Genomic DNA, 17,162 nt, shown 5'->3' on the forward strand with positions numbered 1-17,162 from the left:
AGACGAACTTCCGCCGTCTTGGGACCCTATATCCTCTCCTTTAGGTACTTGTTATATTCTAAATGTTCTTTATTACACCATGTTCTATTTTTGTTGGTGTTTATTTTCTGTCATGAATTTCGTTTTAGTTAGCAATGGATGTGGCACTAAGAGATCACCTTAGACAGAGGAGAGATGATGATGATGACGACATGATGTTGTTTTTTCTCCCTATGCTACATATATTGGGCTTTAGTTCAAACATAGCAAGGGAAAAGAAGCGAAGGCATACATCAAAGTTAAGTGGCGAAGAACATGTTCAGGAGTTGCTTCAAGGTCATTTGAAGAACTGTCGGGTAGCGTTTAGGATGGAGCCTGAAATTTTTAAATCGTTGGCAAGTTATCTTAGAAGGGAGGGGCTGGTTCGTGATACAAGAATTAAGGTCGAGGAAAAGCTAGCATTCTTCTTATACATGCTCAGCCATAATGCCTCGTTTGAAGACCTAATAGAAGAATTTGGGCATAGTGGTGATACATTTCATCATCACATAAAGCATTTCTTTGACCTAGTTGTTCCTGTCCTCTCCAAGCAATTCCTGAAGCCACCAAATCCTAATCATGTCCATCAAAAAATCGAAAGGAATCCTCGGTTTTATCCCTACTTCAAGGTGATTACATGAACTATTCTATCATATGTCAATAACTGTTCGTTTCCTTCCAATGTTTAGAAAATCACATGCAGTTTTTTCTATGCAGAATTGCATTGGTGCAATCGATGGCACTCATGTGCCTATATCGATATCACCTGACAAAGCCGCTCCATTTAGGAATAGGAAGGGCACTCTTACTCAAAATGTAATGGTAGCGTGTGATTTTGATCTCAATGTAACTTTCATATCCACTGGGTGGGAGGGGTCCGCGACGGATGCTAGAGTTCTTAGGGATGCAATGAACAATGGCTTTCAAGTACCCCTGGGGAAATTTTATTTAGTAGATGGCGGTTATGCCAACACACCATCTTTCCTTGCCCCATATCGCGGAGTTAGGTATCATTTGAAGGAATATGGGGCAGGTCGTCGAAGACCACAAAACTACAAGGAGATCTTTAATCATCGCCATGCAGTGTTGAGGAATCATATTGAAAGGGCCTTGGGAGTTATAAAGAAACGCTTCCCCATCCTTAAGGTTGCCACGTTTCACAAAATAGAAAACCAAGTGAAGATACCGGTAGCAGCTGTCGTGTTGCACAACATTATTCGGTCTCTCAAAGGAGATGAACAATGGTTAGAAGATCAGGCAGAAAATGTTCAAGGCAATGTTGTTGACCTTCCAGATGGAGATCAAAGCAATGATCAAGGCAGTGAACAAGGCAATAATCTCAGAGACACAATTGCACAACAAATGTGGATTGATTATCAACAACATAGAAGCAATTAGTGATGCATTAGAATATGTTTTAATGTTATTGGGATTGCAATAAGTTCTTAGGAAATGTAGTTTGTACTAGTTATGGTGCTTTAATGTTATTCGAATATGCTTTCATTTATGCTTTAAAAGTTATTGTTATTCACAATTATGCTTTCATGTTCTAATTATGCTCCTGTTATAAGTTGCCATGCTTGGAAGGGGGTCTCCAAGATTAAACATGCTTGCAAGGGGCTCTCCTAGATTTAACATGCTCTTATCTAAAGGTGCACAAAAGAAAAAATCTCCTATAGCTACTGCTTCAAAGACACATGGAGGCTCTCCAAAAGGTATACATGTTGGTTCTTTCTGATTAGTTTTGGTTCTTTCTTATGTTGTTTATGTGCTAATTTGCAGGGAAAACAAGAGCAAATTGGAATTCTATGTTAGAGAAGACCCTTGTTGACTTGTTACATGAACACAATACACCTGAATATAAGGGTAACAATGGTTGGACACCCGATGCATGGAACAAGATTGCCAAGGAATTTCAAGAGAGGGAAAGATATGCAGGTTTCTCAAAAGTTCAAATCCAAGAAAAGGAAAAGGAGTTAAAGAGAGATTACAGGATGTTGAAAGATGCGAGGAAACAAAGCGGAGTTTCTTGGGATGAGAAAAGGTGTATGATTCAAGCTGATCCACCGATATGGGACAACATAATCAAAGTAAGTTTATTACCATATTTCTGTAAACTTGAGATCTTTTTGTGTGTTGTCAGTTCTTAGCTTGGCATCTACATGAATATTTAAGTGTTGTTTGTTTTATTCATCTCACATTTAGTTTCTTACTTTATTGTGCAGTCATTTCCAAGGGCTAAAAAATTCCGCAACAAATCTTTTCCTCTGTTTGAAGCTTTGGGAGAGCTACATGATGGTTAGTTTTCCTTTTACCAGTAACTAAGTTTATTCACTATGTTGTAATATTTCTTGCACTAAAACTTCATTGTATAGGTAATACTGCTGAAGGGACCTACAACTTCACTTCTACTCAACCAAATGGTCTAGATCTCACACAAATTGGGTCTGGAGATGTTCCTATCAATGTAGAAGACCGTGAAGATGTGGGAGACCCTTTGGCAGATCACAGACAAAATGAAGTAGAAGACAGAGTGTATGAAGTTGAAGGGGTTGATGTAAATGCTGATAGGCATGATGAAAGGTCAAAAAGGACTTCTGCTATTTCAAGGAATGAAGAAGAAAAAGGACCAAAGAGGCCGAAGAAGAGTTCCAACATAGAAACACTGATGGAGAGGTACCTAGACATTAGAAGCAAACAAGTTGAAGATGAAGCGACACAATTGGCAAGAGAAAGGGAGGCAAGGGGAGGTGATGATTTCTCAATTAAGAATTGCATAGCAGTTCTAAACACATTGGAAGTCACAAAAGAGGAGAAGGTCAAAGCATATAAGGTGTTCAAGGACCCTGACAATCGACAGATATTCTTGAGTGCATGCAATGATGATAGAGAGGCTGCATTGATGTGGTTGAGGGATGAGATGGCTTAGCAGGTATACCTATATAAACAAGCACACTTTATTGTTGATTCATTTTCATAGTATTTCCAACAACTTGCGCTAGTCTCCTAACGCTATAATAATATTTTTATACTTGCCTTTAAAATTTTAGTGGCGATGATGCACCGTCCGGCTGATATCCTCCAAAAATAGGGATGTCTTCCAAATTTTAAAGATTAGCTCTGAATGATAAATACATGCATGATGTGATGATTATAGTGTATTAGAATTGTGTTATATATTCCTAGAATTGCATAGCAGTTGTTTCTGGCTTTTGAACGTTCACAACTGGCAGAAAACCTGAATTATAATACATCCATGTATTTTGGATGCACATATGTTAAATACGAGGAACCTGAACTATAATCATGTCTTTTGGATGCACATAATACGAGGGATCATGCCTCGTGTATCAGCTGCAAATAATAAATTGTTAAAAGATTATTTCTAGTAACGATTATACTAGTATCATGACAGGTTTTTGATTGGAGTAGTTCTGCTCTGCTCCTACAAGGCCCCTTTTAAGAAAAGCTAGTGAATTTAAGCTTGCATTTCAGAGATCAGTTTTACGACTGTTCATGTCTGCTTATCTGACATCAACGACGGAGTGGAAACTATCCTAGCTAGCTAGTATGTCTTTCGGCGATGCTAGTTTGGATCATGTCTTTGTTCATCTGGTGAAAGTGATTGCAGACTGTGCTGCTAGCATTTTTTCCATTTATTCTATAATCTATAGAATCTTACATGTACCAATTTGATTTGTTGCTCTATGTGTTTGCCCATGGCTTCATAACGGAGCTTGCAGCAAATTCGTTCCTTGTAACTTTCTTTGGCTCATATTTTTTTAGTTTGGTTAGGACCATACCAATGAAAAAAATCACTTCCATTAAAATATGCATTTTGTTCTTTAACTGTGCAAAGTTACTCTATTTATATCTTGTCTCCTAGGCCTAACTTGCTCTTATATTTGGTGTTTATGACAGAGAGCTGCATCTGAAGAAACCAATGAACATTAGGTATTATGAACAAGGGCTGTACTGTAATAATGTGGTTCTTGTAAACTAATTTTGCCTTTGAATTTTGTAATTGAATCATCCACGCAGCGTGCGACTTGCTTTTGTTTATATGGATCTATGAATTATTTGCAGCTACTCATTTGAACAGTTGCTTCATAATTGGCATTGGCATTGGCTGCTCAATTGTGTGCCTCTCCAACCTCCTCTACGCCATCTGGAGATATTTTGTGAATCGTACCGTTCTAGTATTGCTTTTAGCATTTTCAGCCATGGCTTAATCGAACAGGATTTTGGCATAGGGATTATTCCCTGACAGGGATTGTACCCCCAACGGGATTAAGTGACCGCATGGGGATCACTCATTCCCTGGGTGGAAAAATTCAACTTGGGGATTATATCCCAGGGAACCGAACATAGCCGAACGGTGTGAATGATGACGAAGGGGAGGCGAACAAGAATCAAGAATATTACCTGCACCAGGGGTCGTAGAGACACCCGATAACGACGCCACACCGGCTCACCGCGTCTGCCACACTCCGGCGAGCGATTCAACGTGGTCAGGAGCGTAATCCTCCCTGGCGAAGCTCCGGTCGTAACTTGTGTAGCTAGGTGAAGTCATCAGGGCCAAAACTGAGGCCACGTCGATGGTGAAACCGGAGATTAACGCCGACGGCTCCCCCACCCTTTCGTCGTTGTTCACCACGCTCTGAGCTCACCTAATCGAATCGAATTACAGGGGCAGAGAAAAGGGCGCTTGCAGTCGTACTTATATGCCCGCGGAACATCAGCACCGGCCGAGTTTCGCTGGATTCTCCACGGTTGTTGCACAGTGGCGGACCTAGGATTTTGGCTAACAATATGCCATAATAATTTTTACACTATTCATTCTAACTCATATATAATTTGGTAAATATCTTAAAATGCACCATAAGATTTGACAAGCAAAGATAAAAACAAAATGATGCATCATAAAACTTAATAATTAACAGGAAATTTTGAACTAGATTACACTAGAGCCCAAACATATGAAATACAAAATTTGCAAGAAACAATGTTTGAAAGATAATTACCATATTATTTGTTCGAATGACGCTTTCTAAAGCCATAAAGATCTCAATTATATCATCTTCATCGACTTTGAAGAAAAGATCTCGTTCAATGAATGTGACTAGACAATCGTCCAAAAGACTATCACCCATCTTATTTCTTAACTTAGTTTAGATCAAAGACATTGTAGAAAATGCCATCTCAACACTTGATGTTGCCACCGGTAGAAGTAATATCAATTTGAGAAGCGAGAAAACCATATCGAACACGATATGCCGCTTTTTTCAACAAGCTTAACTGACAGGTCAACAAGACAATGAAGGCCTTTGAAGTTATCATCTTGCCTCATTGCATCAATATAATTATTAAGCTGCAACTCAAGTTTCAGCAAATCATTCCCAAATATGTCATTAGGGTAAAATTCAGCTAGTCTTCGTATCTTCTGCGCATCAAAGGAAGCAAATGAATCAGAAGGATCTAAGGCTGACATACAAGAAAGCAACTCCATATTGACCTCATCAAACCGGTTATCAAGCTCTTGACTAATTTGATCAATGACACCAATATATATTTCTCTTCTGAAGTGATCATCATTTGTTTGGTTTCGAGTGTATCGTGATGATTTTCCATAAGGCACATAATTATCCTCCATAGCAGGAACTCGGACGCCATATTGATTGCAAAACAATGTAACCCTTTGTAGGAATTGATCCCAACCATTAGACCTCAATTCTTGCATTCTGCTCTTTGCCACATTAACAAGTGAGATTGCATTGATGATATCTTGCTCCCTTCTTTGCAAACACTCAGATAATTCATTTGTGTACCCAAGAATAACAAACATTAATTGTGCAAAGAAAACAAACTCAAAGGACTCAAATGCTCCAAGAACAAAATGAATTTTTGTCCAATCGCTCTTATGTGACATATCAGCCCCTAGAGCGATGAGTACGTCATGAATTGTGGGGTACATAGAAATGATGCTACAAACAGTTTTGTAATGAGAGCCCCATCGAGTCTCACCAGGCCTAGGCAACCCCATCTCCTGATTTAATCCAGTCCCAGTTATTTGATCAAAAAATGTCACACAATCGGTATTCCCCTTAGCAACAGCAATAAGAACTATTTGTAGTTGATGTGCAAAGCAATGTATATAATAAGCAGAAGGTGACTCTTTCATTATCAATGTTTTCAGCCCTTTTATCTCTCCTTTCATGTTGATGGCTCCATCATAACCTTGACCTCAGATTTGAGCCATAGTCAAACCATGGCTAACAAGAAGAGCTTCAATTGCTTCCTTAAGTGACAAAGAACAAGTATCATCTACAGGGATAACTCCAATAAGTCGTCACATGGCCTTCCCAATTTATCAACATAATGCAAGCAAAGAGCCAGTTGTTCTTTATGTGATATATCACTAGACTCATCAGCTAAAATTGCATAGGGTTCTTCACCAAGTTCTTCAATTATTTTCTTTCTAGTTTCTATGGCACAACAATGAATAATCTGCTTTTGTATCTTTGGGCTAGTTAAGATACAGTTACCTAGAGCATTCTCCAAAACATATTTCTTCACCTCTTCACTGTTTGATGCAAGAAATTTCAAAAGTTCAAGAAAGTTGCCTCTGTTGTTAGACTCTTCACTCTCATCATGTCCACGAAATGCCAATCCTTGACACAATAGAAACTTCAAACACCTAAGTGAATAAGTCAATCTGATCTTATAAATACGAAGATCCTCTTTACTCCACTTATCAATGTGATAATCAATTGTTGCCTCAGGATTCACGAAGCCACTATACCTCTCTTGAGCTGCATTGTGCGCACTATAACCCACATATTTCAAAAGTGCCTTCTCTCCTATATTCCAATTTCTCCAACCATCTATAACAAATGCATCTGCCCCCTTGCTCTTACATTTGTCGTCTTTGAACAAATAGCATATAAAGCAAAATACATAATCCTTCTTGATACTATATTCAAGCCAATGATGTTTATGAAACCAAACGAAATTGAATTGACGATATCTCTTTCCTATTTTTCTTTTTGGAAATTCATGTGCATATGGTTGGATTGGACCTTTAAGAATATATAATCTACGAATTGCATCTTGATCATTAATAGGGTAACTTTGGATGGGCATTCTTTCACCTGGATCATGTGGAAGGCGATTGATATCATAAATCGGTGTTGGCTGCGTCGAGACATCATCAGTTGGAATTGATGGCGGAGAAGATGGTATAGAGTTCATAATTTCTTCAGTAACTCTCTCCTGAACTTGAGGTTCATCTTCCACCACAGTTGCAGCTGGAGACGATGAAACAACAGCCTTCTTTGATGAATATTTCTGAAAAAGAGATGAGATGTCTCCATTCCTCTTCATAATTCAATAATTCTACAAAACAAAATAGGCGATGCATTAACATTCAATGAAATACTCTATATGCTAGAATAATTTAGGAGCTATTTTTGTTTCCGAAGTATGGCTGCAATAAAAATGCAAAATTAGTAGAACTAATCAGCCTGCATCTGCAAGGGGGCAAAACTGCAAAAGTGCAATCCATATTAATTATTTAATTTGCAATTTGATGAATGAATGAATTATTAAACTATCAAAACTTACGCTCGTTGCCTTGTTCAGTTGTTCTTGACTTCTTATTGCGGCGCTGCTTGCCTGCTTGCCTTCGGCTGACCGCTGACGGCTGTTGAGGCTGCGCCGACCAAGCAGCAAGCAGACTACAGAGTGCAGACAGCGGACAGCCACCAGGCACCGGCCACTGAACTCCAAGATGAAGAACGTAGAAGGCTAGAAGCGCAGTGCATACGCCAAGGGCCAGACAGCAGATGCAGTCTGTAGATCGCTGACGGCTGATCGCAGCATGTTGTAGTCGCAGCGCGGAAGGCGGAACAACGGAACAGATGAGCAGTCGTCGTATTTAAGTATTCTACTGGTTTATTGGGCTGCAAATGGACCTATATGTATAGGTGGTCTAGATTCTACAGGGTATGCCACGGCCCACCTGGCATACCCTATAGGTCCGCCACTGATTGTTGCAGGGTGCGCAGATCTCGGCGAACAGCTAGGGGGATAGAGCTGACGAACCGGGCCGACACGACAGGGACAGCGAGCGACAGGCAAGCGCACACGCAGAGGTAAACGGGAGGCTGACGGCGCGGACCCGACATGTCAACGCTGTGAGTTGGAAACGTGGGCGCCATATCCAACTGACGAGAAGGCCCCGCCGGTCAGTGGGTGCCAGGCGTGAGCGCGTGGCGCGCAGGTGGGCGAGTTTAAGGGCTAGTTGGCCCGGCTGCAAGATTCAGCCCAAGGTGAGGTTTCTCTTTTTTTCTTTTTCTTATTTCTGTTTTATTTCAAATTTCAAACATTCAACTCAAATTCCTATTTTGAACTTCCACTTTCTAAGTGTCAAAATTAATCCTAATGTGAATATAAACTTTACTGTTTTTAATATTTTTATTTATTTTCCCTCCATTTTCCAATTTTAGAAGTAACAAATTACTATTATAATTTCTTTTCTCGATTTCTAGTTTATATTTTCATTTATAAATTGAGGTTAAATTCATGTCTTCAATAAAATTCATCGTACCACATCATCAACAAGAGATGTATCTTTATTTATTTGTTTATTGGTTACTTAAGTAATTTAATACCATCGATTAGTTATAAAAAAGAAAGGATCTTAATAATTTTTCCAAGGTTTCAAGAATTTCCAAATCACTATAATAAATATATTTGTTTATTTATCTTATTATTATATTTTTTTCTTCTACCAATTTTGGGCTTTACAATCCTTCCTCTCATCATTTGTGTAGTGTTAAAAAGGGCATCATAGTAGGAATGGTAGCATGGGCAAGCCATGTTGAGTCCAAACGGGGTTTGGATCTGATGGGTCTAGGGCAAAATAAATTTACCCACATGGGTGTCATGTTGAGGGCTCTGAATCAAATCAGGGATTGGGGCATAAGTGGATTTTTGAACCATGGTAGCCTAGAAATCAAACTTTCAACAATTAATATCATGATCCCACGAGTATTATGGCCTAACCCAACTAAAACCCTGAGTATATAAGCAAACCATCCTTCCTAATCCTCTATTCATCATCTCTCATACTCTCATCCAGATGCACCACCATCGCTCGAGTTTTGACTAAGGACGAGGGATGACCCCGTCCGTTATGGGGTGTGACTTTTGCCTGTTGTAGGGACCACACGCTCATTAGGGGGGCACACATGCTCGTCATGAGGGCCACACAAGTTGATATGCTCGACACGGGGCGTCGCACGAGCACACCATTGGGGCACGATGGGATGCACGAGCACACCATCGGGGCACTCGCAATTGTCATTCCTCTAATCCTGGCTAGTTGACTACTAGCCCCTGCTCACCTCTATCTCCTATCAAACTTATTAGAGTACTGCTTCCACCATATCGTTTTAAAAAGGTGGCAACTATAGCTAGGTGCCTATACTCCATCTAGTTTTTTTTTATTTCGGGTGGACCCGATGAGTTCGAGGGACGATGACAAATTTCCACGTGAAACTAAGTTCAAAGCAGGTTTGAGTTTCACTTTTGGGCCTTGTGTGGGTGTGTATATCCTTCACTCTATCCCACCCTACCTCATTGCCATCCCTATGCCACAGGAATATCCTATGCCACATAACCCTTCTAGCTTAGCTTTGCTGCAATGTATTAGATCTCACGTGTCATGTCTAGCTCCTTCTTCTTCACCTATTTTCTCATTTCACTTCCCATGCCATTGGTTGCCCATTAGGTCAGGGGCTAGGAGTGAAGGGTTTAATACTTTAGGTTGTCAGGTTTATAGTTCAATGGCCAATAACTTTGAAGCTATGGGTAAAAGGATGTCTTGATGTTGTCGTACGGGACACTAAGACACCATTGTTTGGGGTGGAAGATGTATTCTTCTTCTAGGTATGACTGAGTTAGAGGTGGGTGTGACACAGGACGAGCGATAAAATGGCAACATATCGTCGTTGTCAGTCCTATGTGACAAAAGTGGTGACAACACCTAGTCATGAGTATGTGGCTTTATGGAAACATTGGCACCTAGGCGAGATATGGTGCATAAGGATCAAATTGGATCGAGGTAAGCAAAAATCAAGAATTAGAACTAGATGGATGACGATTGGTAGGTCGTTATTTTGTCTAAAAAGTATTTTGTTTTCTACTACCAATGATGGACTCTATCTAGGTTTCCTTTTAAACTCTAAATCGAATAACTTGCCTCCCTCAGCTCTCAAAACTAATTAAGTTACCTTTGCACCCCTATTAGAAGTGGATTTTAAGGTGAATTTGTCCTTTTTAGATTGGAAACAAATCTAGTAAGCACCTGCTAAGATTTGTAATCCAAAAAAATGTCTTCAAGCTTCTAAGAATTCCAGGAGAAATTCAAGATGCAAATTGGGACACAATAAATATAAATAAAATGTTTGAGGGCTATAAAAATATTCTCGTCAAGCTTCCAAAAGTTGGATTTATCTAGAGGAAAATATAAAAATATGTTCATAAATATTTGGATAATTCCTAAAACATTCTATTTAGTGTTAAGAACATTTTAAAGTTTTATACAATAAAATACGAGACACAACTAGCATAAATGTAGCAATATCATATCATGTCTTGGTTATAAAACTTCTCCAAATGTAATTAGACATTGATTAAAAAGTTTTAGGATCTCATTTTTGGATATCTCTTCATGGTTTTAGAGAAAAATTGAAGTTTGGAAACTTTTAAAGATGTTTCCATGAGTCTTAAATATTTTATTTGGAATTCTTGTATACCAATCTTTCTCAAGTTTTTCACAATATTTGTAAGCTTGAAGATATTTTCTTAGTTTTGAAACCTCATAATGTGTTCGTTAGATTTGATTTTAAACAAAAAGGACACAACCACATCGCAAACCACTCCAATAGCAAGGTATGCAAATGTAATTGAAATGGTTTTAAGAATAAAAAAAGATATTATGTTTCTAGACTTCTATGAGCAAACTTAAATTGAGTCGATAGTTGACAGACCATTTGTGACCAAGACTAGGGTTGTTTTGAGTAGAGATGGTAATGGGGATTCAATCCTCGATTTCCTGTGGGGTTCCTCTATTAGGAGACAGGAATGGGGGTAATTTAGTCCCCATTGGATTGAAATGGGAAAATTTTAGTTCTTATTCCAAGTATACTCGATGTTGATCACTTGTTTCTGATTGATTTATGATATCAAAAACAAGGCAACACAAGTTAGAGGGTTGAATCATTCTCCCTTTTGTCTACCTTTTCTTCGAAGGGATAACTTCAAGGGAGAAGAAATAAATGATGAATGTATATGAAGTAAGGATGTATGAAAGTGCGATGAAGAACAAAGCAAGTTACTCATCGTGTATGCATTCTTTTATTTCATCCTCCTTATCAATTGAATGCACAAAAGTACCTTCGGCTTTACACAATAGAGAGCTCGAAGGTACTTCGAAGGCTAAGAGAGATGAAGCTTAAGGCCCTCAAAAGGTGTTTTATGCATGGTACTGTTCACCTATTTATAGAGAGAGATACAACTTCGTATGAAATTACAAGCATACCCATAGGATTTATAAATATCATGGGGGCATCAATGTGTTTTCTCTTTCTTTCTTGATGTAGAAGTCTTCAATCTTTTATGCTTTGTTGCTTTTGCACATGAAGCTCTTTCTATGCCGAGGCTGGCTTGTTCCTTCTTGGCTTACATATTCGTCGTTCGCGCACACAACTGAAGCTTCTTTGTACGCTGCTTCGGTCAAAGTCCATCTTCGTCCATCCTTTGCTTATATGCCTAAAACACATTTCCTTATACAGAAGGTGAGTCGTTTTGAGGACCTTAAGCAAGATAGGCCCCTAACACTCGCCCCACAAACTTCTCTTGATCTAAATTAGCCCATTGATATGTTAAAATTATACTAAAATTCAATACATATTCTATTATAAAATAGCAAACTAAACTCTAAAGTAGATCAATCATGTAATTTTAAATTGTGCGTGTTCAATTTATATTGGTTTAATATAATCAATTTGAATTTTCTCTTAATATTGTATTTTATAACGAGGATGAATTCTTCGACGGGAACGTGGACGGGAGAAAATTCTCCTTCGTGAGTGTTCGTGGGAACGAGAATGTAATTTTTCTCTCCACGGAGACGGGATAGGGAACCATTCCCTGACGGACAATTTCTTGTTGACATATGTAGTTTTGAGAGCAGAAAGAGACAAGTTTTGGTTTCGAACTACGAAGAACAAACATAAACTTCGAAATATGCTTAAGGAGGCTAAATTTTTTTATTTATAATCTACTCGCTCCGCCATGTGTGTTAGTGGATCCACATTGCATAGTTTATGAACAAACGTAAACTTGTTGTTCCTCCCGCCAACGGAATGTTGTTCAGTAGGGACCTTTCTACGATGAAAGTTATAAATTTATAATTAGGTTTCTATCGCCTATTATTGTGGGGTAGCAGGTATCTATTTCTGTAATTTTCCAGTTCTAAAAAAGTATAGAGTTAAAATTTCGATTATTTTTAAATCTAAAAATGAAAAAGCTACACAATGAAGGCAAGGCTGCTCCCGCTGACAAGCCCACCTACGGCTTTGGCCATCTGAATCATCCGGCTTAAACAAGAATCGGGATGCAGGTACTGACCGCACGATCCATTTCGGAACTAACACATTCATCAATCTGCCAGCCAAACACTGATGTCTAGGTTATTTCGGGTGTACAACGTCGTACTTCAAAATTCAGGACTGTCACGTAAGATAGACAATGTATACTATTATAAGGTGTTTGGTTCCCTAACTAATTAAAGTTTAGTTCATGAGTATTAAATATAGACTTGATTAGTATTAATGATTTTGTCTTAATGAATTTGTCTCGTGTTTTAGTCTTCGTATGTGAAATTAGTTTTATAATTAGACTGTATTTAATATCCGTAATTATTATTCAAATATTCGATGTGACAAGGACTAAAATTTAGTGATATGAAACCTTAGACCATGTATCATGTCGCAGCATTCAAAGCAGTATGTGACTATTAAATTATTCTATGCGCTATAATTAAATATACGGTATTGTCGGACCAGTAAGGCGACCAGAGGGGGATGAATGAGAGCCAATCGGATTTTTGTCTCCAAACATTGAAAATTAACACTTTACTTCAATTGAGATGAAATAAGTGCATAAACCATAAACACATCAGCGAACGACTGATCTCATGATTACAAAATATTCCTAATACTCACATGATACCAGCAAAACAAACGGATCGCAAATCGGACACCAAAAAGTCCAAAACGGTCCAATACAGTATCGTCAACAAGTGATGTTTTCAGTAGTACGAAAATCAGTTCTTCATTTCAAAACTGAACCAAACGAACTCCGATTGATATGAAATTTTACACACACCTGAGCAAATACCTTTGCAAGATCTCCCCAAATTTTGAGCTCAATCCGACTTGTGAATTACCCGCAGATTTAAAAATACAGCAGAAATTGGGGTTTTGTTGGGGTTTTCTAGAAACGAATTCAACCTAGGTTTTTCTCAAATCGCGACCAAAATCTGCAACAAATAGGTGTATGCAGTGGTCCGAAGAGTGCAACTCACTACCAAACAATCCCCAAACCAAATCCTCTGAAAGGAATCAAAGTTTTTCACCAACAACACAAGATCGGGAAAAGGAGAAACCAAGACTATAAAACTTCAGAAATTTCAGCAAGGGTACAAACTGAGATTTGAAGCCAAAGAGCCCTGTGGGCCGGACCGGCGACCCTTCCTCTGATTAAACTTGAAAATCAAGAACACAGTCGAAGTACAAAATCACTGCGGAAACCTTGGCTCAACTGGTGTCTACCTAGAGAGAAAACTAGGAGCTCTAAAATGAGTGTTCAAAACAAATGGCAGCCAAGGGATGCTGAACCAATCAGCCCTCCCCTCTATTTATATAGGGTTATTCTCACTTCCTAAACTACCCCTATTTACATAGAGCCTATCCACTCCACCGGAGGCGAAATGGACCAACTCCTAGGTTTTCGATCCAACGGTCACGTCCTTCACACGGAGTTGCTTCGCCTTGATGCACCCTCCGCGATCATGCCGCGTGCCACCACCGGTTCCATCCGGAACCGCCACCGCTGAGTTTTGAGGCCCAAACTCAGCAAAACCCGCCATACGTAGCGCTGGGTGGTTTTGAGACACAAACCACCAAACCTGCCGTGAGCACCGCACCTCGTGCACGTTCTTCACGATCAGACGCGTGTCCCGGCAGTCCTCAACCATGCCGGCAACATGGTCCACTCCACCACGTCCTCGCACAAGTGTGTCCCAGGTGTCAGCCACCGCGGTTGGTCACCTGGCTGCTCTAATCCGTCAGTCAAGACCCATCACTCGCCCTTCACCGCTCCCGGTCCATCAGCACGAGCCCGCATGACCTTCACCTCAGCCATCAGCCACCGTTCATGTGCTCCTCACCTGCACACCACAAGTTGACCGACATGGTTGCACAAGCATAATCTCACACTCTGGTCAGTCCACTGACTACCCTAGAGTGCTACCCATTGACAATCACTCATCATCAACTCGAACCACAAGGGACAAGTCAACCTTGTGTTCACAATCTCCCCCCTGATGAGTGCATTGTCAACACCACCATTTGAGCATATGTAAACAGAAAGAGTAAGAAGAGAAACTCACTCAAATGACCATAGGCCAGATAAAAACCAGACAAGTCATTTAGAGTAAGCAAAACTTGGTCCCCAAAGAAATGGGCAACGGCTCAACACGACCAAGCAAGAAAAGCCTAGCCCTCAATAAGAGGCAAAAGCAGGGTTCAACACCACTAGCCAGAAGCCAAAATCTCATCGGAGCACAAAAGCTAAAATCAAAGCTAGTTCCTCCAGAAGGAGGCAAACTACTCAACACAACTAGCAATAGCTCCAAATAACATAGCTCGCCCTATTGAATGAGCGGAAGCCCAAAAGACAAAATTCTCCCCCTAGATAGAGGAAACGGGAAATCTCAAAATCTCTCCCCCTTGTTGACAATGGAACTCATCAAGCACATACAGGGGTAGAAAGAAAAACTCCCCCTTGACAAGAGAACCTCCCCTGAGAAAAAACAGAAATGCAACAAAGAGTGTGAAATAGAGAAAATGCATGACTTCAGGAGTATACCAGCCAGAGTGTAAAAATTGCTCTAAGCGGTGCTGTGCTAAGTGTGCAGCAATAAATGCATGTGCTAGTAGATGCTCAAACTGGCCATATGCACAAGATATGTGAATTGTAAGTATTTTGAATCAGTTTTAAGCATTTCAAAGAGATGTTCACCACAAAGACAACACTAAGCATATAGTAAGCAGGAAATCAACTAAGTGCCAGTCACAAGTGAACAAGGTGAACTACCCCAAACAGTGATCACTCATCATGCTAGAAACATATCTGAAATAGATACCATTTGAAATTTTTAGGATTTATCGGATTTTGCAGCGGATTCCAAATTTCATTGAAAAGCATGTGAGTGCGAGAGGTTGTAAGCATTGTCTTTGTCTGACTTTTCAACCGGGTGTAGCCTATGCATACAAGCAATCAGAAGCTAAAAACACCAGTTTCGATCGTCCACTACACTGCTCAAGTTCATCCAAAAGTGCAAATGGAAGCAGTCTTGATACAGTGATGTGGTGACAAATACGAACCCATCTCGATCTTTCTGATTATCACTTATCTTGATATTGAATTTTTAGCATGATATGAATAAATCAAGACAAGTGAATGACTCAAAGCATGAGACATAGCCACCTAGCATACTAGTAATAGCAAAAAGGATTTCAACACATCCTACACATGCTAGGTGCCAATCTTAATGGTGAACAATTTGAGATTGAGAAAGTAATAGTCAAGTTCACAATTATGAAAACAACTTAGCTCAACAATATTGTATCAATATGAGCAAAAAGAGCTTAAGCATGGCATAGCATTATCATGTACACAAAGAACATACTACTAGGAGCAAAATCACATTCTAGCAGTTATACAAGTGAAGCTCAATATGACATGCAGATATAATACAAAAGAAAGTGAAAGCAGAAAATAAGAAGAAAAGACCAAAAAGGGAGCCCTCTAATCAAAAAGGGAAACAAACACCTAATTCCCCTCGCAAATGAACAAAAGTTTTTTTATCAAGGGGTTTGGTCAAAATGTCTACAAGCTGGCGAGTGGTATCAATATAGCGCAATTCGATGTCGCCTTTCTCATAATGATCACGAAGAAAGTGAAAGCGAACATCAATGTGCTTGGTCCTCGAATGTAGCACAGGATTCTTGGCAACACTTATGGCACTCGTGCTATCACAAAGCAGAGGCACATGATGAAAATCCAAGTCAAAGTCCCGTAAGGTAGCCATCATCCAAAGTAACTGTGAACAACAGCTAGCGGCAGTAATATACTCAGCCTCTGTGGTAGACATGGCAACACTAGACTGTTTCCGAGAAGACCATGAAACCAATGAAGTACCCAAAAACTGACAAGTCCCAGAAGTAGACTTGCGCTCCAAAAGGTAACCCGCAAAATAAGCATCAGAATAACCGCACAAGGACAGAACAGACGATGAGGAGTACCACAAACCAAACTCGGGAGTGAAACGTAGGTACCTCATAATCCGTTTCACAGCCATTCTGTGAGATGTGCGTGGGGAAGCCTGGAAACGAGCAAACATATTGCGAAGTGTATGTCCGGCCTCATCGCAGTCAAGTACAGGAGAGAGCCAATCATGCTCTTGTACTCCTTCTGGTCCATGGGTTCGCCATCCTCATCAGTGTCAAGTGTCCTCGAGGTGGATATGGGCGTCGAAAGAGGCTTGCCCTCGCCCATGTCGAACTTCTTTAGGACGTCCTTTGTATACTTGCCTTGATGTACAAAGGTCCCATCTTAAGTCTGCTTGATTTGCAACCCAAGAAAGAAATTCAGCTCGCCCATCATGCTCATCTCAAATTCCCTGCTCATAAGATCTGAAAATCTAGACACAAGAGCATTAGAAGAACCACAGGTATTGTTGAGTATGGAGCACAGGTACCGAAGGAAGGGGACAAGGATTACGATTCGGA

At 39.8% G+C, this 17,162-nt stretch overlaps 1 protein-coding gene across 1 annotated transcript; it reads left to right on the forward strand.

The window, feature by feature from the left end:
* Positions 1-237: 237 nt before the first annotated feature.
* LOC103638856 (uncharacterized) lies at positions 238-3,035 on the forward strand. Its single transcript, XM_020544066.2, has 5 exons — positions 238-647; positions 736-1,733; positions 1,801-2,108; positions 2,244-2,316; positions 2,394-3,035. Exons 2-5 carry the CDS (start codon positions 1,595-1,597, stop codon positions 2,945-2,947), a joined length of 1,074 nt encoding a protein of 357 aa, XP_020399655.1. The 5' UTR covers positions 238-647; positions 736-1,594; the 3' UTR covers positions 2,948-3,035.
* Positions 3,036-17,162: the final 14,127 nt, after the last annotated feature.

Source organism: Zea mays, chromosome 9 (genome assembly GCF_902167145.1).
Source record: "Zea mays cultivar B73 chromosome 9, Zm-B73-REFERENCE-NAM-5.0, whole genome shotgun sequence".
NCBI lineage: Eukaryota > Viridiplantae > Streptophyta > Magnoliopsida > Poales > Poaceae > Zea > Zea mays.